At 59.6% G+C, this 22495-nt stretch overlaps 2 protein-coding genes across 2 annotated transcripts in view; one reads left to right on the top strand and one right to left on the bottom strand.

Moving 5' to 3' along the window:
- Positions 1-1575, bottom strand: part of CATSPERD (cation channel sperm associated auxiliary subunit delta) — a 39968-nt gene extending 38393 nt beyond the window's left edge. Inside the window, exon 1 of the mRNA XM_060146727.1 lies at positions 1563-1575. The gene's annotated coding sequence lies outside the window, so the exon portion shown is untranslated. The remainder of the gene's footprint in view (positions 1-1562) is intronic.
- Positions 1576-1891: 316 nt separating this feature from the next.
- On the top strand, positions 1892-22473 carry LONP1 (lon peptidase 1, mitochondrial). Its single transcript, XM_060145465.1, is given in 20 exon segments — positions 1892-1975; positions 1977-2066; positions 2068-2334; positions 5147-5235; positions 5794-5913; positions 6849-7080; positions 8514-8575; positions 8926-9055; positions 9440-9523; positions 10991-11211; positions 12839-12977; positions 13705-13883; positions 16210-16297; positions 16685-16807; positions 16890-17006; positions 19137-19277; positions 19637-19802; positions 20650-20861; positions 20938-21102; positions 22126-22473. Coding segments are annotated over 20 exon segments (2886 nt in total). The 3' UTR covers positions 22303-22473.
- The last annotated feature ends 22 nt before the right edge of the window (positions 22474-22495 follow it).

A 22495-nucleotide genomic window follows, 5' to 3' on the forward strand; every position in this document is an offset into this window, starting at 1 on the left:
AAAGTCCCACTCCCCACTCCCTTATTAAGGGCAAGTGTATCGTTAATTTTGCTGGGTCTGTTTTCACGTCTATAAAATAAGGTTAAGGAATCACTTCGCCATGAAACTCGTTGTAAAGATCAAATGAGGCCATGCAACAGAAACGCATTCTCTATTTCTTCAGCAAACAGGGCCCTGCAGAGTGTGACAGCTCATTCCAGGCAGGAGTTCCCTGAGGGTGGGAACTGGGCTTTAGCATCTGTCCCGTGCCCACGGCACCGCGTGTACAGTATTTACTAATCTAACATTTACTGAAATCCAAAAATGTTCTGGGCAAGCAGTGAATAACAGAAAACACTCTATACCTTCATGGAGCTAAGAGCCTAGTGACAGCAACAGACAAGAAAAAATTTGCGACGAGTAACAGAATTTAGTGATTGATAGGAAAAAGCAGCTATAGGGAGGAGAGGGTCTTTAGATGAGGAAGTGTACTGTTTGTCAGCATCTGAATAATCAGGAAGAAGTCATGGAGAAAATCTGGAAGCAAAGCGTTCCAGGCAGAGGGAGAAGCAGGCACCAAGTCTCCCCCCTTCGCGAGTTTGGCAAGTTCAAGGGACCGGTGGCTGGGAGCAGTGATTCAGGGGCGGGCAGGGGCCACATCAGTGGTTGTCACATCCCTAGGGGACCCTTGGTAATGTCTAGAGACATCTGATTGATGGTCAAGTCTGGAGAAGAAGGTACTACTGGCATCGAGTGGGTGGAGGCCAAGGATGCTGCTCAGTATCCTACAATGTACAGGACGGTCCCACCCCAGATAATGATCAGGCCCTAAATGTCAGCGGCGCCGCTGAGGAACCCTGCGCCAGATACGGCGCGAGGAAATTGGGTTTTATTCCGGGTGCCACAGGGAAGGGGAATGACGAGATCAGATTCGTTTATAAACAACCCCTCTGGCTGCCAGGATGGACAGGAGGGCACAGCCTAGGGTGATGGCGGTGAAGGTCGCTTGAAGGCATCGGAATTGGGCCAAAGTCTTGAAGTGGCAATGGGAGGACTTGGTGATGAGCTGGAGGCGGTGGGGTGAGAGAAAGGGTGGGTATCAAGTTCGCTTCCTAGAGTAAACTGGGAAGCCTCAATAAGGTTGGGGAGCGGAGCATCTTTCCTGGATTCCGCGCAGGGATGAGCCTGCCCCCTCCCGACCCCTGGCAGCACCCCAGGCCCGGGAGGGCGGCCCCACCGGCACAGCGGCTGAGCTCTGGCCAGCGGGCAGAGCCGCAAGGTAGTCGCCGCCACCAACATTAACAGCAGCATCTCATACTACCCGCCGCCGCTAACACACAGCTCCTCAACTGCCGCGGGGATTCGCTTCACAGCCTGGGCATGCGCAGTCTGCCGCGGAGCCTGGGCAAGCGCACCTTGTTCCCCAAGAAGCCTGAATCCGCCCACCTCAACAAGCCCCCAGCGCCTGGGCATGCGCACACTGCCGCCCTTGGGCTGTCTACAGTTAGCTTAGCGTCTCTCGGGAAGCCCGAATCCACCAACCGTGGCGCGCGCCAGAGCTTGAGCTTGCGCGTGTCACTCACATTCCTAAGCCCAAGTGTTTGGACCGGGCTGCCCACACGTTCCCAAAGCTGCGCTTGCAGCCACAGCTGCTCTCTTTCTAGGGGCCATCACGCGTGCCCACAGCCCTCCCCGCGATCCGAAGGAGCCTATCGCAAAAGGTGAATGCCACGAGGGAGCTGGAACGCTTCCGGCTCTACTTCGCGTAGGCCCCGCCTCCACTCTTCCAAGTCCCGCCTCTGCAGCCGTCCGTTTCCGGCCACCCCTCCCTCGGGCACGCAGGCACGCTCCGGCCGTCACGTACGCCCCAGCCCAGCCCGCGGAAATGATGCAAGTCCCGCGCGCCGCCAGGATGGCCGGGCTATGGCGGCGGGTGCAGGCTACGTGCGGCTGTGGGGAGCTGCGAGGTGTTGGGCGCTTCGGCGGCCGCTGCTGGCTGCCGCCGGGGGGCGGGTCCCGACTGCGGCCAGAGCTTGGTTGCCCAGAGGCCGGTGGGCCTGCGACGCCTCTCCTCCCTGGGCGCTGCGGGGCCAAGGCCCCGCCGCCGCGGGCCACTGGCGGGGACTTCGGGATGCTAACAACCGCAGCGGCGGCGGCGCATTCTCGGGCGGCGAGGATGCCTCCGAGGGCGGCGCGGAGGACGGGGCCTCGGGCGTGGGGGGCAGCGCGGGCGGCGGGGAAGGCCCTGTCATAACGGCGCTGACGCCCATGATGATACCGGACGTATTCCCGCACCTGCCGCTCATCGCCGTTACGCGCAACCCAGTGTTCCCGCGCTTTATCAAGATTGTCGAGGTAATGAGAGCCCCCGCCTTGGCCTCCGTTTCCCCCACGTCTGCAAGCTGCGGGTTGGACCGAGGGATCGCTCAGCACCCTCATGCCTCACAACTTGAAAACGTTCGAGTCTTAGTTTTCTCACTACTAGTGAACTCGAGCCAGTTTCCGCCCCCTTTCAGATCCCTTCAGGAGAGTTGAATCCAACGAGCTTAGGATTGTCCACTAAACAGTCCTAGTCATAGAAATTCGGTGCCGGGAAAGATCAGGACAGTCTTGCCACTCGGTTACTTTTCTGCTGGTCTTGGTAAATGTTTTGTGACCGTCTCCCCCAGGGCGGTCTACCTTCTGGTTAAGAGCCCCTTTGGGATCCGGATTCATTCCTTCCTTAAATGTTTCTTGAGGTCACGTGCTAGGTACGGTTCCAAGTGTTAGGGATACAGCCCTGAACAAAACGGACACACTTTCCTGCCTTTGGAGCTTAGGTTCCAGCGGGATTCGAGAGGTAATGAACAAGGCTAGTAAGTAAATTATGGACTGGAAGGCTGTAAGTACTGCAGGGGATGATAGAGCGAGGGATTGTCCAGGAGTCTTAGGAGGAACATGGCATAAGGATGTTCCCAGGGGTTTATTCATTCATTTATTCAGTAGGGTGTTCTTGTTCCCGTGTAGCCGGCTGAGGATTCAGCAGAACAAGTCAGACACAGCCCCTCTGCCTGAGGAACTTATGTTCTGGTGCAAGAGACAGTAAAGATCTTTTCAGACTAAGAGCCACGGGGTGTGGGGTGGTGCAAATGGACCAGGGAGATGTAATAGAGAGAAAGCAGCAGGAGTGCAAGGAACTTGAGTTTTTTAATGATGTGGAAATGAGTCCGTGGAGGAGAAGCGTTATCTCTTAACTGTCTAAGCAAGGTCATACAATGAGTCAGCTCTGCATTCACCCTCCAGTCTCTACCCTCACTCTCTAGTCTCTGCTGAATAAATCTCAGCGATCCCCTGGAAAGGGAAAGGACGGTACAGAGGGACAGCATTTAGCCAGTGTGGGGGGCAGAAGGAGCCCCCTCCACCTCCTCTCCAGCACTGTGACTGTGTGCGTCCGAGCTGCCCTTCCAAGGGCCTTCCCTGATGTTCTGTGTGGTTACTGGCAGGCCCCAGGGCCGGACCCTGTGGGATCATATCCTGGCCCCTCCACCCCTAGCTCCATAACCTTGGGCAAGCTGTTCCTCTGGGCCTCCATTGTCTCATCTGTGAAATGGGCATAGTAATAGTACCTCATTTCTTAGAGCTGTGATGGGAGGTAAATGAGGTCACGTCTAAAGGCCTCAGAACCGTGCCTGGTGCATGATACGCCTTCATAAGAAGCGGCTGCTGTTACCCATGTGGTGCGCTTTCAACACCTCAGAAACGAGCCCTGGGGGTCTTTTCTCCATTCTTGACGCCCCCAACCCCAGCTGTCCTCTCTACCCTCCCCTCCCAGGCCCCTAGGGCCAGGATGTTCAGCAGGTACGGCCCCCTCAGCCCCTCAGAGTGGAAGATGCCCCCTGTCCCCAGTGCCCAAGTAGAGACAGGATTCTTCCAAGAGATTCTGTGTGCCAATCTAGGGCTAGCCAGGAGGGTTACATGAGATGCTGCGGGTAGTGTGAGACTGGCATGTGGAACTCGCATGTGGTATTCCTGTTGCTGTTACTTTATAAATAACGGAAAAGGGATCCCACCAGAGGGAAGGACAGGTGCTAAGATGCAGCAGTCAGCTGTTAGTCAAGGAGAAAGTTGGAGCTCCCAGGGGACCCAATAAGTGTTTCTGAACCTGTTAGCCAAGCTCTGATTACTCTTGATTTGGTAGTTGACACTGCATGTGGCTAACTTGCCCCAGTGGCGTCTCTCCTTATTAGTGGCCTCTGAGTGTAGACCAGTGGCTCTTAATTTTGGGTGGGTCATGTAACCCTCCTGATGGATGTCATGGACCTTTGTTCTGGGGAGAATGCATTTAGAGTGTCAGGAATTCCCATACTGTGTGGTCATGGAGTTAAAACGCTGCTTCTCAAAGCCGGGTTCCTGGACCAGCAGCCATCAGCTGGGAGTCTGCTTGAAGTGCAGACTCTCAGGCCTGCTTCAGCCCTCCCAAATCAGAAACTCCAGGGGTGGGGCCCAGCCATCTGTTTTAAGAAGCCCTCCAGGGAATTCTGACTTGTGCCAAAGTTTGAGGGCCATTAAGTTTTTAGTTAGAGTCTGGTCTAGGAATTAACACAGGCTTGAAGGAAATCATTTGAGCCCAAAGGACACCTGTGCTCCTCCCATCAGCTGTTTCCTACGAAACTTTAGTCCTCTACCTGCCAATGGAATGACAGGAGAATGTGCTGTGATGGGCGGTGGGTTTCGATGATCAATGAATAGGATATAGATGTGATTGGGATATACTTTCCATGAAAATTGGAGGAAATTACCAGCCTGTGGGGTGTGTCACATTTGGATTACACACATTTACTTTTGTCCTCCCAAAAAGAAAAGCAGAGAGTTGAGATTTTCAAGCCAAGGCATTTCGCCACAGAAACAGCTCTTGAAATTGGATGTGAAATCAATTTCTTGGTACCGGCCGTTTGTCTCCTTTTAGTTTTTTTTAGGAAGAGGGAAAAACTAAGGAATGCAGCTCTTCAATACTGCCCGTCCTTTTTTTTTTTTTTCTTTCGGTTCAGAGGTTCCTGGACCGTGTTGGTTAGTCCTGGATCAGATTAGCACACCCCTAGAGAGTATTACAGAAAACGCTAGAGCTGCTGTCAAAGCGTCAGCTAGAAAGCCTACCCTGCGTTTCACCTTGCGGTCATTGTCATGCTAGGTTAAAAATAAGAAGTTGGTTGAGCTGCTGAGAAGGAAAGTCCGCCTTGCCCAGCCGTATGCCGGCGTCTTTCTAAAGAAAGATGACAAGTAAGTGTAATTTTTCCTTCACTCCTTTGTTGAAGCTGCCCTGCATTGTAGCTCACCACAGAGCCTGCTCCGTAGAGTAGCCTGGACCTCTGGCTCCTGACCTGAAAGAAACCAAGTCAGACCTCCGGGGATGAGGCCGAGAGCTGAGCATCCCTTTTCAGCCTGGGCTGAAGACCCTGCCCCAGGCCCTGGGCTTCATGCGTGGTCCAGGTGCGGGGAAGCTAACCTTGGGGACCCCTGGTGTTAGGCCAGGGTGAGGCTGCTTCAGAGCAGCCTTAGATGCGGGGGCTCTGGGCACATCTACCTGGACTGCAGGTAGGAATGAGTTCCACTTCCAAGTCGGAAGGTGTGTTCTACGCAGGCTCCATAAGAAGAGGTGTGGAGTGGAATCCAGATTCCATCTGGCCACGCCTGCCTGTATGCGGTGACCCTCAGGGGCGGCCCAGAGCACCTGTAAGAGCAAGGAGGTCAAGGCCAGGAGGAGTGTTTCTCTTCTCTCTCTTTTCAAGAGAGCCAGAGCACCTGTGCCCATGTTCCTTTGTGTCCCTTCTCCCTCAGCAACGAGTCTGACGTGGTCGAGAGCCTGGACGAGATCTACCACACGGGGACGTTTGTCCAGATCCACGAGATGCAGGACCTTGGGGACAAGCTGCGCATGATTGTCATGGGACACAGAAGGTGCGGGAGCCCAAGTGCACGGGGTGGGGCGGGAAGAGTGGCCTGGGGCGCCCCAGGTTCCAGCACCGACCTGCCCTTCTCGGTCACCGCAGTGACCAGGCCAAAGCTGGAGGTGGAAACCGCCCCCCCCGCCAGCTTCTCAGAGCTGCTCTGCTTAAGCGGCAGTCTGGGTGGTCAGTGAGAAGCCATTTCTCACACCCGTTAGTCCAAAAAGCACCACGAGACAGGAGATAGCACGTTGCCTCATGGTTCACGTCTGGGTGTCAGCACGCCTTCCCCCTGGTGCCTGCATCTGCGTCTCCATTCAGGTTGGCATGTTGGGCTTTTTGTTTTTTGTTTTTCCTGGCTGCACCATTCAGCTTGCGGGATCTTAGTTCCTGGACCAGGGATCGAACCCGTGCCCCCTGCAGTGGAAGCACGGAGTCTTAACCACTGGACGCCCATAGAAGTCCAGGTTGCGGTTTTTTACTCAGCCAGTTTACCTCTACCTCCTCTGCCGAAGGGCTTCATATGGCATTTGCAAGCCCAGTCTAACCCGCTGTATTGTTACGGCTAATTAAGAAAAACCTACATGATCAGCTGGGTTGAAGCTGGAAGAAATGAACGTGTTCATTTCTTTTCACGTGTTCCAAGGAACATTGGCCTCCCAAGATGAGATGCTTGTCAAAGGTGTCCTGTGATCACATGTGGGAGACATTTCAGACTCACCAACCGTTAAGGTCGTAGTGTTTGGAAAAGCTGGAGTCCAGGGGCAGAGGGCCTGCTGGTCTTGGGTTCTGAGACAGCAGCTCCCCTCTTCCCACCAGCCCTGGTGGCTGCAGGGGCCTGGGCCCAGCGAGCCCTTGTGTCATCAGCACCGCAGAGTGTTGTGGCCGGCAGGACGCCCCCCCTTCTCCCCAGCCTCGGTAGCTTCACCTCCTCTTCCCCGTCTTCAGGGTTCACATCAACAGGCAGCTGGAGGTGGAGCCGGAGGAGCCCGAGGGCGAGAACAGGCAGAAGCTACGCAGGAAGCCGAAGCGGGGCAAGAAGGACGCGGAGGAGGACAGCGGCGCCAAGCGGCAGCTGCAGGTGGTGATGGAGCCGGAGCCCAGCCCCGCTGGTGAGGTGCTCATGGTGGAGGTGGAGAACGTCGCCCACGAGGACTTCCAGGTCACGGAGGAGGTGAAGGTGAGTGCGCATGGGGGCAGAGCACCCTCTTCCTCCAGGAGGCCTGGGAGGAGCTGGTGCTGGCGTCGGGAAGGTCGGAAGTGCGCTGGAGCCTTGGTTGCTGTGAAGGAACCCGGGCCCTGGCTCCTCCTCCCGGGCCCCGGGCTGGGGGAGTGGGCAGGGCACATGTAGCTGGTTCTGTGACCTGTGCTTCCAAAACGGAAAAGAGCCTCTGGCCACCTTGATCCCAAGCCTAGGCTGGCCTGCCTTCTTCTCCATAGCATGGCGAGCCAGCTCTCGAGAGGGTGTCGGGAAATGTCCTTCCACCGTCCTTCTCATGTAGGTTATGGGCAGGGTGACCTGCCTCCAACGGGGAGAGGTGAAGAAGAAAGGCAAGGCAGGTGGAAGGCTCCTCGGGTGTGCCCGCACCCAGTGTCCTTGGCCTCCCCAAGGGGAACACCACCTTGGCATAGCTGACAGCTTTGGTCTGAGCCTGGGGTGGGTTCTGACCTCGGTGGGAAGGAGTGCCACAATCCATTGGTGATGTCTGCTGTGGGCACTGCAAGGGGCCCAGGGCCGGCAGTTGCCTCCGTGGGGCCCTCCAGAGCAGCTCTGCCGGGGAGAACTTTCCACGTGCTGAATGCATTCTGTGACTCTGCACCATTCAGCCCTGTGACTGTTGAGCACTTGACCTGTGGCTGCTGCGACTGAGGAACAGAACGTCTAATTGTATCTCATTTCAACTCACTTCAATGTGAGCGGCGCCTGGTGGCTGCTGTCCTGGGCAGCCCAGCCTTAGTATTTCCTTGAAGGCTCTCGTCTGGGGGGAGGGGAGGGGAGTGGGGAGCTAGGAGCGTGCCTGTCCCTCTTGGCGCGCATGCCATGCAGGCCCACCAGCTGGCCTGTTCTGGTTCCTTTTACAAAGGTCATCCCAGGCAGATCAGGGACAAACCCATTAACCAGAGACCGGTGGATCACACTGAAAAAGCCCAGCAGTGGTGGCTCTTGCTTCGTGCCGGCAGTGCCCTGAGCAGAGTGCCAAGTGCCGGGACCTGTGGCCTCTGGAAATGAGGTGCAGGATTTATGCCATAAACTGTGTCCAGTGATCCTGCCGGGAGTGTCACTGGCCTCACTGTGGTGGCAGCTAAGGCAAAAAGGACAGCAATACCTGTGGCATCCATAGCGGAGCCGGCTGGGGCGAGGTTCTGGGGGGGACAGACCTCGAGCCCCTTCTCCCCACCCAAGATGGCTCGTTCTAAGGTCGAGGTTCAGAGCAGTCCACGGAGACAGGGTTGGTTTGGTTTTTGCTCTTGGGTCCTGAGTCCCTGTGACTTGTGAACTGGGGCTCCGCTCCTGGGCCTCTGGGGCTGTCCTTGGCTGGGCCGGGTGGGAGGGGCTCCAGGGCCACAGGCCGCTCTGGTCCCAGTGACCCACATGGCCTCCCTGCTTGCTAGGCCCTGACGGCGGAGATCGTGAAGACCATCCGGGACATCATTGCCTTGAACCCGCTCTACAGGTTGGTCTCCTGTCTCCTGACGAGGCCAGGCTGGGCCTGTCTGGCTGCTTGTCCTCATTGAGATCCCGGCTGGGCTTGGGGACTGCCTAGCCTCTGAGGGGGGAGCCGCTTCCCTCCCAGCAGGGAGGCCCCGGGGCGGGCGGGAGGTTGGAGGGGGCACAGCCTACCTAGCCCCGGCTCTCTCATCATCAGCCAGGTAGGGGGAAGGCATCTCAGGAGGGCTGCTGGATGGCTGCCAGGGTGACTTATGTCTGGGCGTTGGGGCGTTAGTCCCGCTCCAGGATGGGCCACAGCCCAGTGAGGACCATGGCGGTCCCGGTGCCCCGTGGCAGCATCTCCGTCCCTTCCAGAGAGTCTGTGCTGCAGATGATGCAGGCCGGCCACAGGGTGGTGGACAACCCCATCTACCTGAGCGACATGGGCGCCGCGCTAACTGGGGCCGAGTCCCACGAGCTGCAGGACGTCCTGGAGGAGACCAACGTGAGTGCGGCCTTCCCACCTGGCTGCTGTCCTGGGCTCCGGCATTGGGGTGGGTTCACGTTAGCCCACGTCCTTCTGACCACGTCTGGCCCCTCGTTCTTGGTAGCGGCCGCGTGGTGTCCCACTGGGCGGCGCCCGTCAGTGGGTGGCGTGTTTGGGTTGTCGCCAGTCTCGTCGTTATGAGCAGCACCTCTGCCAGTGTCCTGGTCCACATGGCCTGCAGACCTGTGGAGCGTGGCTGGAGCACTGGGCTTGCTGGGGCAGAGCGTGCGCCCCTCTCGGATTTGGGGAGGCGTGGCGTGTCCACATGCCCTGGTTCGCACTCCCTCCCCACTGCCCCTCCACACAGATGGCCATCCTCTTACGTCTTCCCTTTCTTGGCAGATTCCCAAGCGGCTGTATAAGGCCCTGTCCCTCCTCAAGAAGGAGTTTGAGCTGAGCAAGCTGCAGCAGCGCCTGGGCCGGGAGGTGAGCGGCAGGGCGGGGCCCCAGTGCGCAAGAGAGTCTCTGCTGTGAGGCTGCGCTCCCCCTCGGGGCTGGGAACCTGTGCGAAAATGTCAAACTGGTGCGAGCAGCTGAGTGCAGAGTGAGAGGTCCCGGGACCCTCCTGACCACTGAGGGAGCCCGGGGGGAAATGCTAGAAATTGGGAGCCAGCTTGGGAGAGGTCGAAAGCTGTTTCCGCAGCCTCAGCTGTTGGAGGCCCACCTTCCCAACTGGGCAAACGCATGGACTGCTTGGATTGTTGGTTAACGTTTTCCAGATTTAACTCACTTTTATCACTTAGTTGTTTTTTTTTTTTTAATTTTTATTGGAGTATAGTTGATTTACAATGTTGTGTTAGATTCTGCTGTACATCAAAGTGAGTCAGTTATATGTATGCATATATCCACTCTTTTTTAGATTCTTTTGCCATAGAGGCTGTTATAGCACTTAGGTTTTTTTTTTAATGAATTTATTTATTTATTTTCGGCTGCGTTGGGTCTTTGTTGCTGCACGTGGGCTTTTCTCTAGTTGCGGCGAGCGGGGGCTACTCTTCGTGGCGGTGCACGGGCTTCTCATTGTGGTGGCTTCTTTTGTTGCAGAACGCGGGCTTCAGTAGTTGTGTCTCGCGGGCTCTAGAGTGCAGGCTCAGTAGTTGTGGCGCATGGGCTTAGTTGCTCCATGGCATGTGGGATCGTCCCAGACCAGGGCTTGAACCCATGTCTCCTGCATTGGCAGGCAGATTCTTAATCACTGTGCCACCAGGGAAGCCCTCACTTAATTTTTATGTTAGGGAAAATATTCGTATCGTATTTATTTTATTTAAAATATTTATTTATTTGGTTGCTCCAGGCCTTAGTTGCAGCAGGCAGGCTCCTTAGTTGTGGCTCTTAGCCTCCTTAGTTGTGGCATGTGGGCTCCTTAGTTGTGGCATGCGAACTCTTAGTTGCGGCAGGCATGAGGGATCTAGTTCCCTGACCAGGGATCAAACCTGGGCCCCCTGCATTGGGAGCGCAGAGTTTTTAACCACTGTGCCACCAGGAAAATCTCTTGTATCATATCTTTAATTGAAAAAGCCACTAGGCAGCTCTCACACGCAGGGGCACAGGACAGCAGGTCACTGGGCGGGCGCCGATGCTGACCTAGGGCCTGAGCCCGTGTCCTGCTGTTCCGGCTGTTAGAGGGAGCGTGGCACCCCTTTGATTAACGTGGGGGACACACTGGCATCAGGCCCAGCTTTTCCTGGTCGTAACCAGGATTGAAGGGTGGATCACTTCCTCCCCTGGAATTCGGTGTTACTTATCGTGAGGCCCGTGACCAGGAGGACTTAGGGTGGGACGTGGGGGAAATCGGAGGCTGGGTGCCCTGGGTTTCTCTCCCATGTCCTGAGGAAGCAGCAGGCCCGCCCTGGGCTGCGTCCCCTCTGCTCTGACGGCGGCTTCTGGGCCCTGCAGGTGGAGGAGAAGATCAAGCAGACGCACCGCAAGTACCTGCTGCAGGAGCAGCTGAAGATCATCAAGAAGGAGCTGGGCCTGGAGAAGGACGACAAGGACGCCATCGAGGAGAAGTTCCGCGAGCGGCTGAAGGAGCTCGTGGTCCCCAGGCATGTCATGGACGTGGTGGACGAGGAGCTGAGCAAGCTGGGCCTGCTGGACAACCACTCCTCCGAGTTCAAGTGAGCGCAGGGGGCCCGTCTCGTTCCCCGGCCTCGGGAAAGCTGGGCATCTGACGGGGGTCCCTGGAAAGCCAGGAGGGTGGGCCCCTCATGCATGTTTCGGTCACGGTGGGTGTCCATCCCCTCGTATCGCCCCTGTGCGGGCCGTGTCTCTGTCGCCCCTGTTTCACAGATGAGGGAGTCGAGGCTTGGAGAAGTTACATCAGTTCCCTTGCCTCTGGGCTGGCAGATGGAGACAGGGATTTGAAGCCAGTGCCACCAGTCAGGACCAGGAGTCCCCAGGGCCATTGTTCCAAGGCCGCCCCCCTCCCCTGGCCTCCCTCTGGCGGCTTTGAGAATCAGCCAGGAAACAAGCGTCTTCCTGGGGCCCTGGCCTTGCCCGGCGGGTGTTGTCCTGTGCACACTGGCTAGGGGTCGGGGCCCCGTGGGATGCTTCTGGCTCTGCCCGTAGCCCAGGCCTGGGCGTTGCTCCGGGGTGGCTCGTGGGACAGCTCCTCAGAGGGAGGATCTGAGCGGACCTGCAGCACCGGACCCTCCTGGGCTGTTGGGCCGGGCCTCTCTCTGGCTCAGGGTGTCTGGGGAAGGTTGGTCTCTTTGCGCGAGGACCCTGGGAGATGCTGGTTGCCCCGGACGCTGCAGGCCTCCCACCAGAGATGCCCCCAGCTCCTCTCCTGGGGCAGTGAGTGCGCTTCCCACACCGACGTCAGGGTGACCACACGCTTATTTAGTCCCTTAGAACGTCACAGACTCATGTAGCGGTCTGGAGGCAGAGGCCCTCACGTCTGGTGTGGTGGGCAGGACAGGCTCCTTCTGGAGGCTCTGGGGAAACTCTGTCTCCAGACTTTTCAGTTTCTCGGAAATGTTCCATGGCTCCTGGCCCTTCCTCCATCTTCTGAGCACGTCACTCCAGCCTCTGCTTCTGCCGTCTGCCTCGCCTCTTCCTCTGACCTCCCTGCCTCCTCCTTATCAGGCCCTTTGTGAGGGGCGCCTCTGTCCCTGGGTGCACAGCCCTCGGCCTGGGGTCACGCTCCAGGCCTCAGTTTCCCCACTTGCCCTCATCAGGTTGTCCCTCCCCCATCCTACCCGCTGGCCCCTCCTGTGCTGTGGGACCCTGAGCCGGCCCCATGCTCGCAGAGTCTCTGGTCTGGGAAGCAAATGTAGCCCTTGTGCCAGGAACTGCACCCATACAGGCAGACCTCGGGGACACCGCGGGTTCGGTTCATAGCAAAAAAGCGAGTCACATGAATTTTCTTGGTTTCCCTTCGTGTAAAAGTTATGTTCACGCTCTACTGTAGTCTTTTAAGCGTGCAGTTGCGTTATGTATAAAAAAAGACAACATATATGCCTTTATTAAGAAGTACTTTATTGCTAAGACGACCATCACCTGACAAGGCACGGTTACCACAAACCTTCAAGGTGTAAAACGCGCGGTAGGCGAGGCGTGTCTGCACCGCGCCGGGAGTGGGGCAGGCCAGGCTGGGCCGGCTTCTCAGGGCAGTTCGGGCCGCAGCTGACACTTGGTGGTGTTCTCACATCGGGCACGTGGGTCCCAGCACTGTGGATGTATGGAGTGGGGTTCGGGTGGCTCACCGGGCCCGCTCACCGGCTCTTGTCTGTCCTGTGGCAGCGTCACCCGCAACTACCTGGACTGGCTGACGTCCATCCCGTGGGGCAAGTACAGCGACGAGAACCTGGACCTGTCCCGGGCCCAGGCGGTGCTGGAGGAGGACCACTATGGGATGGAGGATGTCAAGAAGCGCATCCTGGTGAGGCTCGGCCACCCGCCCTCCCCGGGGCCACGCCCACCCCCCCCACTCGGGTGCGGGGCACCTGGCCGAGCTCTGAGAGGCGGCGGCCATCGTGTCTGGATCTGTGAGGGTGGCGGGGGCCTTGGGGCCCGGGAGCCAGGACTCCCCCTGTGTGGTGGGGGAAACCCAGGGGAGCTCCCTGGAGAATCTGGGGGTCGGGGGGGGCTTGGCTGGGCCAAGGTTTGTGTGGGGTCAGCAAGGGCCGAGGAGGGTGAGGGATGGAGGGGCCCAGCCGGAGGGACCGGGGTTGGAGTGGCTCAGAGGTGTTAGGGGCCGCCCAGGCCCGCCTGCCCGCTCCAGGGAGCTCACGGTTTCCCCAGGGGGATAAAAATTGTGCTCGTGATAGGAGGAAATGAGGGCCAGAGGTGTCTGGCTGAGAGCGGGTGGGCTGGCGGGGAGAGAGGACACTGTGATCCAGGTGGGGAGCTGCCGGGTGCGCCTGGCATCGGGGTCACCCAGAGTCCATCACCCACGTCCCCTTGCCGCCTGCTCGTCCTGTTGGTGCCATAGGCTGTCCCTCCAGTGTCAAATGACAGTCCAATCAGCTCGGCCCCTCTGGGTCAGGCCCTGTCCCTTCTCGCAGCCCCAGATGCCTGGACGATGGGGAGGCTCAGGCCCGGCGGGGGCCCTTGCCCTGTGGAAAGGGCAGTGCTGTCTCACGGGGTCCTCCTGCTTCTGCCTGCAGGAATTCATTGCCGTCAGCCAGCTCCGGGCGTCGACCCAGGGCAAGATCCTCTGCTTCTACGGTCCCCCAGGTGTGGGCAAGACCAGCATCGCCCGCTCCATCGCCCGGGCCCTGAACCGCGAGTACTTCCGTTTCAGCGTCGGGGGCATGACGGATGTGGCCGAGATCAAGGGGCACAGGTTGGCCCGGCCCCTCCCCCTCGGGGCTCACCCCGCCTCCCATCAGCCTTCCTTCTCTTGGGTCTTTTCCTACCCTGTAGCGTGATGGTGGCAGGCAGCAAACTTCACTCACGCTGGAATAGGTAACTGAAAAGTCAGCGTGTCCAATCTGACGTCAGGCCTGGCTCAGTCCAGGTGCTTAAAAACCTCGGATCAAATTGGATCAAAACCTCAGCCTCTCAACCACTGGAAAGGCCTCTCGGCCAGGCTGTCAGCAGACGGCCCTCTGGTTCCAGCTTCCATCCCACCAGCTCAGCACCCCGCACCCCGGCAACACTGGCCGCAGGCCCGGGGACTGGGGACTAGAGTGGGAGGTGAGACGGTCTCCCCAGTGAGGCCTCGGCACCTGTCTTGGTTCTTGCCTCCCTTGTCAGGCCCAGAGCGGGGCTGGCATCCCCTGTGCGCAGGCTCTGACAGCCACCTGGCCCGTGCGTGGTGTCCTTCTGTGGGACATTAAGGGTGTTGTGTTCTGGGGCTTCCCGCCACGCTGGCCTCCGCAGAGGGTGGGTTTTTGAAAAGCCTCGGTGAGGCACAAGCGCAGTGGGTACACAAGTGTCTGTTCCAAGTCGGCCATGCATTTCCATCCTGTAGTGTCCAAAGAAGGTTTAAATCTGTGTTTAAAAGTTACTTTTCTGGCTTTTCTAAAAGCACGGACAGTTCTGGGCACCAGGGTTCACAGGCCCTCCTGAACAACGCTCCAGAGCTGGGCTGCCTGCTGGGCAGGGTGCAAGCACCCCAGTCTGCTGCAGCCCCCCTCCACTCCTGGCTCTCTCAAGTCCCCTGGACGGTGGCCAGTCTCGAGACCTCCCCAGCCCGGAGCCCGGTGTGAGCTCCAGGGGTTTGGAGAAGGGAGCCGGAGCATGGTGGGGCCCGGGTGGGGGTCAGGAGGGGATGAGGCCGGCACAGCCTTGGGGGCGGGGTCACTGGGAGGCCTGCAGGCTGGAATGGTGCAGGTGTGCCCGGGAGCTGCGGTCTGAGCTGGGAGGTGCAGCAGGATGGAGGTAGAGGGGTTGGAGGCAGAGAGGGAGGCAGATGCAGAGCCGGGCCCTGGTTCAGGAAGGACAGGGAGCTGCAGACCAGCACCATGTGCTGGAGTTTCTAAACAAGCACAGGAGATCTGTGACGCTGGGGGTGAGTCATTGGGGAAAGGGCACCCAGCAGCGTGCGAGCAGGTGGGCGTTCTGTGCTGCTGTTGGTCTAGGGACAGGGAATTGACTGCTGTTATACTGGTGACAGCCAAGCCCTCCTCTGCCCACGGCCCTCCAGGGCTCCCACCTCCCTCAGGTTAAAGCCCAAGTCCTCCCTGTGGGCCACAAGGCCCTGCACGACCTGCCCCGTCCGCTCCCTGCCCTCCCCTCCTCCCTTTCTCCCCCTCGCTCACTCTGCTCCAGACACACGGGCCTCCTCGCTGTTCCTCCAACACACCAGGCACGGTGCTGCCCCAGGGCCTTTGCACTGGTTGTGCCCTCCGCCTGGAATGCCCCTCCCCCAGACATCCATGTGGCTCCCCCTCACCTCCTCTGCTTGTAGCCTTTCCTGAAGATGTTCCTTATCTCTTCCTTAAAATACTGCCTCACCCTCAAAATGGCGTTCCAGATCCCCCATGCCTGCTTTTCTTCTTTGTCGCAGATATGAACGAAGTCTTTCGTACCTTGTGATTTTCTCCTCTGCCTGGTTTGTGGTCTGTCTGCCCTGCTGGGCCTTAGCTCACAGCACTGGACTCATGTCTGTTTTCCTAAGACTGCCAGGCAGGCACCTGCAGCCAAACTGGGCAGACAAGTAGGCTCTCAGGAAACACTCCTGAAAGGACGTGCCAGCTGGGGCCAGGCCCTGGGCCTGGTGACCCTGAGGCCAAAGGACCCAGGTGTGGGGGATGTTCCTGCCGCAGGCCCTGGCTGCTCCCCGCCCCTCTCCTTCTGTTGGATCGGGCAATGCCGGCTGGGTTTTGCCGTCTGGATAGGAGGTGCTGGCTAGCGGGAAGAGTCTGAGTGAGACTTGGCTGTGAATCTGTCTCCCGCCCTGAGCCTGAGCTGGGGGAGCACGTTGACAGCCCCAGGACTTGGGACCATTACGCCGTCAGGATGACCCAGTGCTCTGCCCACCTGCACAGTGCGGAAGCATTTATCCTCTGCCGGGGCCACGCTGTGTGCGTCTCCCTGTGTCTCCTCTGGGCGGCCTTGGAAGGCATGTGGTGATCCCGCAGCTCCAGGGGAGCTGGGCCTTGGGCGCCAGTGTGGCTACCCCAGGCGCTGGGGCACCGACCGCCCCGCTGTGCCCTCTTCCGCAGGCGGACGTATGTGGGCGCCATGCCCGGCAAGATCATCCAGTGCCTGAAGAAGACCAAGACGGAGAACCCCCTGGTTCTGATAGACGAGGTGGGTGGGGCCTGAGGGCTGGGCCCTGGCTGGGCTCATACCCTTCCCTGAGGTTGGACGTGGCCCCTGGGCCTTCCCGGCCCACAGCTGCAGGCGGCCCTGACCAGACGGAGTCTGTGTTCAAGGTGAAACTGGCCCCCTGCGGTTTCCATGGTGCCTGAGTCACTGTGGGCGGCCTTGTTGCAGCCGGCTGTCTCATGACACCGGCCCCCTCCCGCCCTGGAAGACCTGGTCTCTGCCTGTGGCCACATGGTCAGCCCAGCCCTCCTGCTCTGGGCTTCCCTAGCCCCAACCCCCAGTGGTCTGGTCTCCCGCTGGGGTGTCCGGCGAGCGGGCGCTGGGGGAGGACAAGGGGCTAACACCTGCCGCCCCCTGCTGCCCCTTCAGGTGGACAAGATTGGCCGGGGCTACCAGGGGGACCCCTCGTCAGCGCTGCTCGAGCTGCTGGACCCTGAGCAGAATGCAAACTTCCTGGACCACTACCTGGACGTGCCTGTGGACTTGTCCAAGGTGCGTGTCCCACCCGGGGGCTGGGCCAGTGGGGAGAGTCCGGATGCCCCGTCCTACCGCACCTCGCTGCCGCCTCCCCCAGGTGCTGTTCATCTGCACGGCCAACATCACCGAGACCATCCCAGAGCCGCTGCGGGACCGGATGGAGATGATCAACGTGTCGGGCTACGTGGCCCAAGAGAAGCTCGCCATCGCAGAGGTAAGGCGGCCCCAGTGGCCCGGCCCTGGGGAGGGGTGCCCCGCCGCCACTTGGGCTCAGGAAATATCCGAGTGCCCACTAGGTGCCAGGCCCTTAACCGGAGCTAGGGGTGCAACCCGCAGATCCTGCTCTGGGGCTCCCGAGCCAGGAGGAGACAGACGGATGTGGACGGGATCTGCCCGTGTGGTGTGATTACAAGACACAGACGACACCAAGGCGGGGGTTCGGGGGGCTCCCCACCCCAACCAGCTGTCAGCCGAGGGTCTTACGATTCAGTGCAGTTCTGACACTACCCACCTGGAAACAGCATCAGACCCCAGGTTCAGGGCTCAGACCAAAGCACTGCCCCCACTTCGGATGCCAGCCCCCAAGTCCCTGGCCGCTCTTATAGACTGACTGGGTATAAACCGGGGGTTCCCACAGCCCCCTCCTCGGTTTGATCATTTGCTGGAACAGTCTACAGAACTCAGAAAGACAAGAGTTTTTACTTACTGTTACCAGTTTATTATAAAGGATACAACTAGGGAACAGCCAAAACAGAGACTCCTGGGGCAAGGTGTGGGGAAGGGCCCATTACTAGGCATGGTTGACTGGATGACTGATTGCATCATTGGTCACTGGTGATTAGCTCCCCTCCCTGGGGGCTGAGGGTGGGCTGAAAGTTCTATCCCTCCAGTCCCTTGGTTCCTCTGGCCACCAGCCCCCATCCAGCTATGCTAATGATCACTTCTTGAAAGGGGCTTCTTGTGAATAAGAAAGGATGCTCCTCTCGTGCCTGTCACTCAGGAAATTCCAAGCGTCTTATAATCGCTTGTGCAGGGAATTGGGGCCAAAGACCCAATATGTATTTCTTGTTATAATCACAGGCCGTAGAACAAGAGCAAGGAAAGACGCTCCGTGAGCACAGTGCTGAAGGTAACACGACCCCACCCTGGCCTTCAGGGCCCAGCACTGTCTTGGGGTTGTGAGTTCAGCTCTGACAGTAAGTTACCCCTTGAGTTGCCCCGCTGCCTTGTGGTCACGCACCATGGCCGGTGTCGTGCCAGGTCAGTAACGGCTGTGGGCGCGAGAGTGAGGCTGCTGTCCGTCTACCCACCAGCCGTGCTTCCCGGGACTTATGGGACTGCCTCCCTGGGCTTTCCTGGGCCCAGGGTCCCCCGGGATGCGGGCCTCTGTCTGCATCTCTATTTGTAGGAAAGCGCTTCCCGGGCTGGTGGGATCCTTCCCTTTTCCTGGCGCCCGGGTGTGTGCGGTGCTTTACTAGCCTGCAGTCAGTCAGGGGAGAGCCTGATTTCCCTTCCAGAGGGCTCGAGTTCCTGATACAGTGTTTTCTTTCCAGAGAGGGCTTTAGTGCATCTTGTCCCCTTTTGCATCCCCTGGGGGGTGGGAGGCGAGGAAGAGGAGCTCTTGGCTGGGGCGGTCGCAGGGGTACTGGGACTCCCCGTCACTCCCCTTGTCCCCCAGCAGCCTGGACACTCGACCAGGCAGAGGTGGGGCAGGCTTGGCGGTGTGGGTGGAGGGGTTCCTTCAAATCCTTGAAGGGACAGCAGGAGGCACACGAGGGCTTTGGGACACTTCTGCCCTGCAGTCAGTGCTCAGGACTGCTCAGACTCCACTGACTGCTGTGCGGCAGGGGTGGTGCTGGGCCCCGAGTGACCCTGGAGCCTCTGACCTGCTCCGCATCCCCACCTGCTCTGTGCAGTGGTCACGTAACCCGTCTCTGTATGAGGAGGAAGTCTGGGGGTTCAAGGAGGCCTTCCTGGAGGAAGAGGCAGCTAAGATGAGCCTTGGGAGCACGTGGAGGTGGCAGGCCGGGCGCCTGCGGGTCCTAGGCCCACCGTTAAGGATCCTGGCACTTGCTGGGCTCTCTCCCTGGACACTCTGCCACCCCCTCCTGGCCTTGCTGGCTCTCCTCCCTTCAGGTCTCGGCTCAGGTGTGGTTCGGGAGCAGCCTCCCCTCACACCCTCTGCTGAATGGCCCCCAGGTACCCCCGGAGACAGGGGCTCCACGGGGCAGGCCCAGGGTCTACCTCAGTGACCTCATTTACCCAGCCAGGGGTCTTTGGAGGGGTGGGCAGGGGCCACGGGAGAGGCCCTTGGGGTCCTGATGGCGACTCTCCTCCCTGGCAGCAGTACCTGGTGCCTCAGGCCCGTGCCCAGTGTGGCCTGGACGAGAGCAAGGCCACACTGTCATCGGACGTGCTGACCCTCCTCATCAAGCAGTACTGCCGGGAGAGCGGCGTCCGCAACCTGCAGAAGCAGGTGGAGAAGGTGAGCCTGCCTGGCCGGCGGCGGAGGGACACATGCTGTCTGAGTGCACTCACAGCAGGTCCCTAGGGGAGTCACAGCCACAGACAGGAAGTAGATGGTGGGGCTGGGGAGGCAGTGTTTAATCAGGACAGAGTTTCAGTTTGGGAAGGTAAGAAAGTTCTAGAGGGGATGGCTGGACACCAGTGCAAATGCACTTCCTGCCACTGAGCTGTACGCTTGAAAATGGTTAAGATGGTTTTAGGTCACGTGTACATTATCACAACTGTAAAAAATTAAAGGCAGGTGGAGGAGAGTTGGGGGCAGGGGGTGGGGGCTGCTTCTGTGGCCTGGCTGCCCCCCAGCCTGCTGCGTCCACACAGGTGTTGCGAAAGGCAGCCTACAAGATTGTCAGCGGCGAGGCTGAGTTCGTGGAGGTGACGCCGGAGAACCTGCAGGACTTCGTGGGGAAGCCGGTGTTCACAGTGGAGCGCATGTACGACATGACGCCTCCCGGCGTGGCCATGGGCCTGGCCTGGACCGCCATGGGTGAGTGGCCTGCGCTAGAGCAGGCAGCGCCGGGGGCTCTGCACGTCCCTGTGGTCGTCTGTCCCCCGGTACAGGTGGGAGCCCTCACTGCAGGCTGCTCTGAACGCCCTCTCCACTGGTAGGCAGGGTGCAGTGAGGCCAGGGGACCAGGGCTCATCAGGGACGATGGGACCGCGAGGTGGCCGCAGTGCCCCCGTGAGCTTTCTTTGGGCTCGTGGTTTTCAGGTTTGCCTGAAGGACAGCCCTTCACAGCACTAGACCCTGTCGCCTGGGGGGGCCACCACCCAGTGGGGGAGGAGGGCCAGGCAGCTCTGGGGAGAAGGGTCCGAGGGGCTTCCTGTCCAGGCGACGTGGCTCAGCCCACCCGCGCTGGGGACGCTGGGTCTGGGAGCTACAAGGGCGGGGGGCGGGGGCGGCTCAGGGCCTGTGTAGCAGGCAGGGTTGGGTGCGGTCCTGGTGGGCAGGGCACAGAGGGGGCAGGCTCTGAGCCACTTGTTATCTGCTGACTGATTTGGGCTGCACTGAGAGGAACTGCACGGGAGGAGGGAGCTTGGCACCAGCAGGCTCTGCGCCGCAGGCAAGTAGAACGCGGAGGCCCAGCACAGAGATCGTTTTCAGGTTTTCATGTAACCTGGTCCCCGCAGATGGATCTGCTGCCCCGAGGTGGCTGCAGGGACAGTGCAGGCACTGAGGTGTGAGGGATGAGAAGGCTCTAGGCTGGGATGAGCCAGGGAAGGGACGGTGAGGGGCGTCCCATCACTGGGGATGAGGGTGAGGGTGTGGCGGGAGCGGCCATCCAGGAGTCTGAGGCATCCTGGGCTCATGGGCTCTGCCCTCGGTTCCTCAGGAGGCTCCACGCTATTTGTTGAGACGTCCCTGAGGCGGCCACGTGACAGCAAGGGGGACAAGGACGGGAGCCTGGAGGTTACAGGCCAGCTGGGGGAGGTGATGAAGGAGAGCGCCCGCATCGCCTACACCTTCGCCAGGGCCTTCCTGATGCAGTACGACCCCACCAACGAGTACCTGGTGACCTCGCACATCCACCTGCATGTGCCTGAGGTGAGGCTGGACCCGCGCCCATGCCCCACACCCGCCACCTGGCAGCCGCCTGCCCACCAGCCTGTCTCCCCCCCAGGGCGCCACCCCCAAGGATGGCCCGAGCGCTGGCTGCACCATTGTCACGGCCCTGCTGTCCCTGGCTCTGGACCGGCCGGTACGGCAGAACCTGGCCATGACGGGTGAGGTTTCCCTCACGGGTAAGGTCCTGCCTGTGGGAGGCATCAAGGAGAAGACCATTGCGGTGAGTGTCCCGTGTGATAGTGCACAGCCATCATTCACGTGTCAGGGCTAACACCCCCAGGCGAGAAGAGTGACAGGCCCATTTTACAGAAGGGGAAAGTGAGGCCCAGTGGGCATGGGATCTGTATCTGCCTGGCCTGGATCCCCTGCTGAACTGACTGCCTAGCTGCCCCTCCCTCCACGGTGGTTCTCAGCCTTTTCAGCCCTCATCTCAGCTCCTCAGGGATGAGTAGGGTCTCCTGCTTCCTCGCCCCCGCCCCCCCCCTGCCCCGTGGCCTAGCACTGAGACCTGTGGGTGCAGGAGAGGCTGGAGGAGCAAGGCTTAGGCACTGCAGGTGGACAGAGGGCCCAGAGCCCAGCGTCTCACTGGGTGTGCTGTAGGTTTGACTGTGGTGGATTGGGGGGGGGCTGTGCTTCCCGGTGTTGGGAGCCCCCCGAGCTCCTGGCAGCACCCCAGTCTCTCACCTGAGCCCCCAGGCCTCTCCCTGTCTACCTCAAACGGACCGCAGCCCCAGCTGCCCACAGGGAGGGGCTCCCGTGATAGGGACACCCAGGCAAGGTGTGTGGGAGGCTCTCTGCACCTTGCTTTCCTGTCTTGCAAAGTGAGAGGTTCAGTGAGTCACTGCATGCTATCCCTAGAGCAACACATGGTGACACATGGGGACCCTTGTCCACCAAGGGGCAGAGTCAGGCTGAGGGACAGCAGCTCAGAGGCCCCAGGTGCGACAGGGCACGTGGCAGTCTTAGGTGCCAGACCTCCAAATGTAAAGCAGTGGGTGATTAACCCCAGAAACCATGGACCTCATAATTCCTGTATTTCCAGACACCTTTGGGGGTGGGGAGAGCCTCTGGGGTGACACCACACCAGAAGAGGCCTGGGTTCCTGCTGCCAAGCTACTGGAACAGAGGCTGGTGACGTTACCTTGGGCCTCAGTTTCCTCAGCAGGGTGGCCACTGGAAACCTGGCTCCATGCCCAGCCCTCTCCTACCTCCCACACTGACCTGACTGCCCCCCCCATCCCAGGCCAAGCGTGCTGGAGTGACGTGCATCATCCTGCCAACCGAGAACAAGAAGGATTTCTACGACCTGGCAGCCTTCATCACCGAGGGCCTGGAGGTGCACTTCGTGGAGCACTACCGCGAGATCTTCAACATCGCCTTCCCCGAGGAGCAGGCCGAGGCCCTGGCTGTGGAGCGGTGACGCCGGCTCTGGGCACTGCAGGCACCGCTGGGCCCGCCGGGGCTGGAACTGCGCTCAGGGGAGAGGCTCCAGGCAGCTGAGCCACAGGAAGCTCAGGAGAGGCCTGGAGCCCGCCCTCAATCATGGCTTAATCACTGACTATTTAATTATGATTAAAAGCCGTTTCCAGTACTGCTTGGTTGGCTGTGGCTTC

The sequence above is a fragment of the Lagenorhynchus albirostris genome, chromosome 3 (assembly GCF_949774975.1).
Source record: "Lagenorhynchus albirostris chromosome 3, mLagAlb1.1, whole genome shotgun sequence".
NCBI lineage: Eukaryota > Metazoa > Chordata > Mammalia > Artiodactyla > Delphinidae > Lagenorhynchus > Lagenorhynchus albirostris.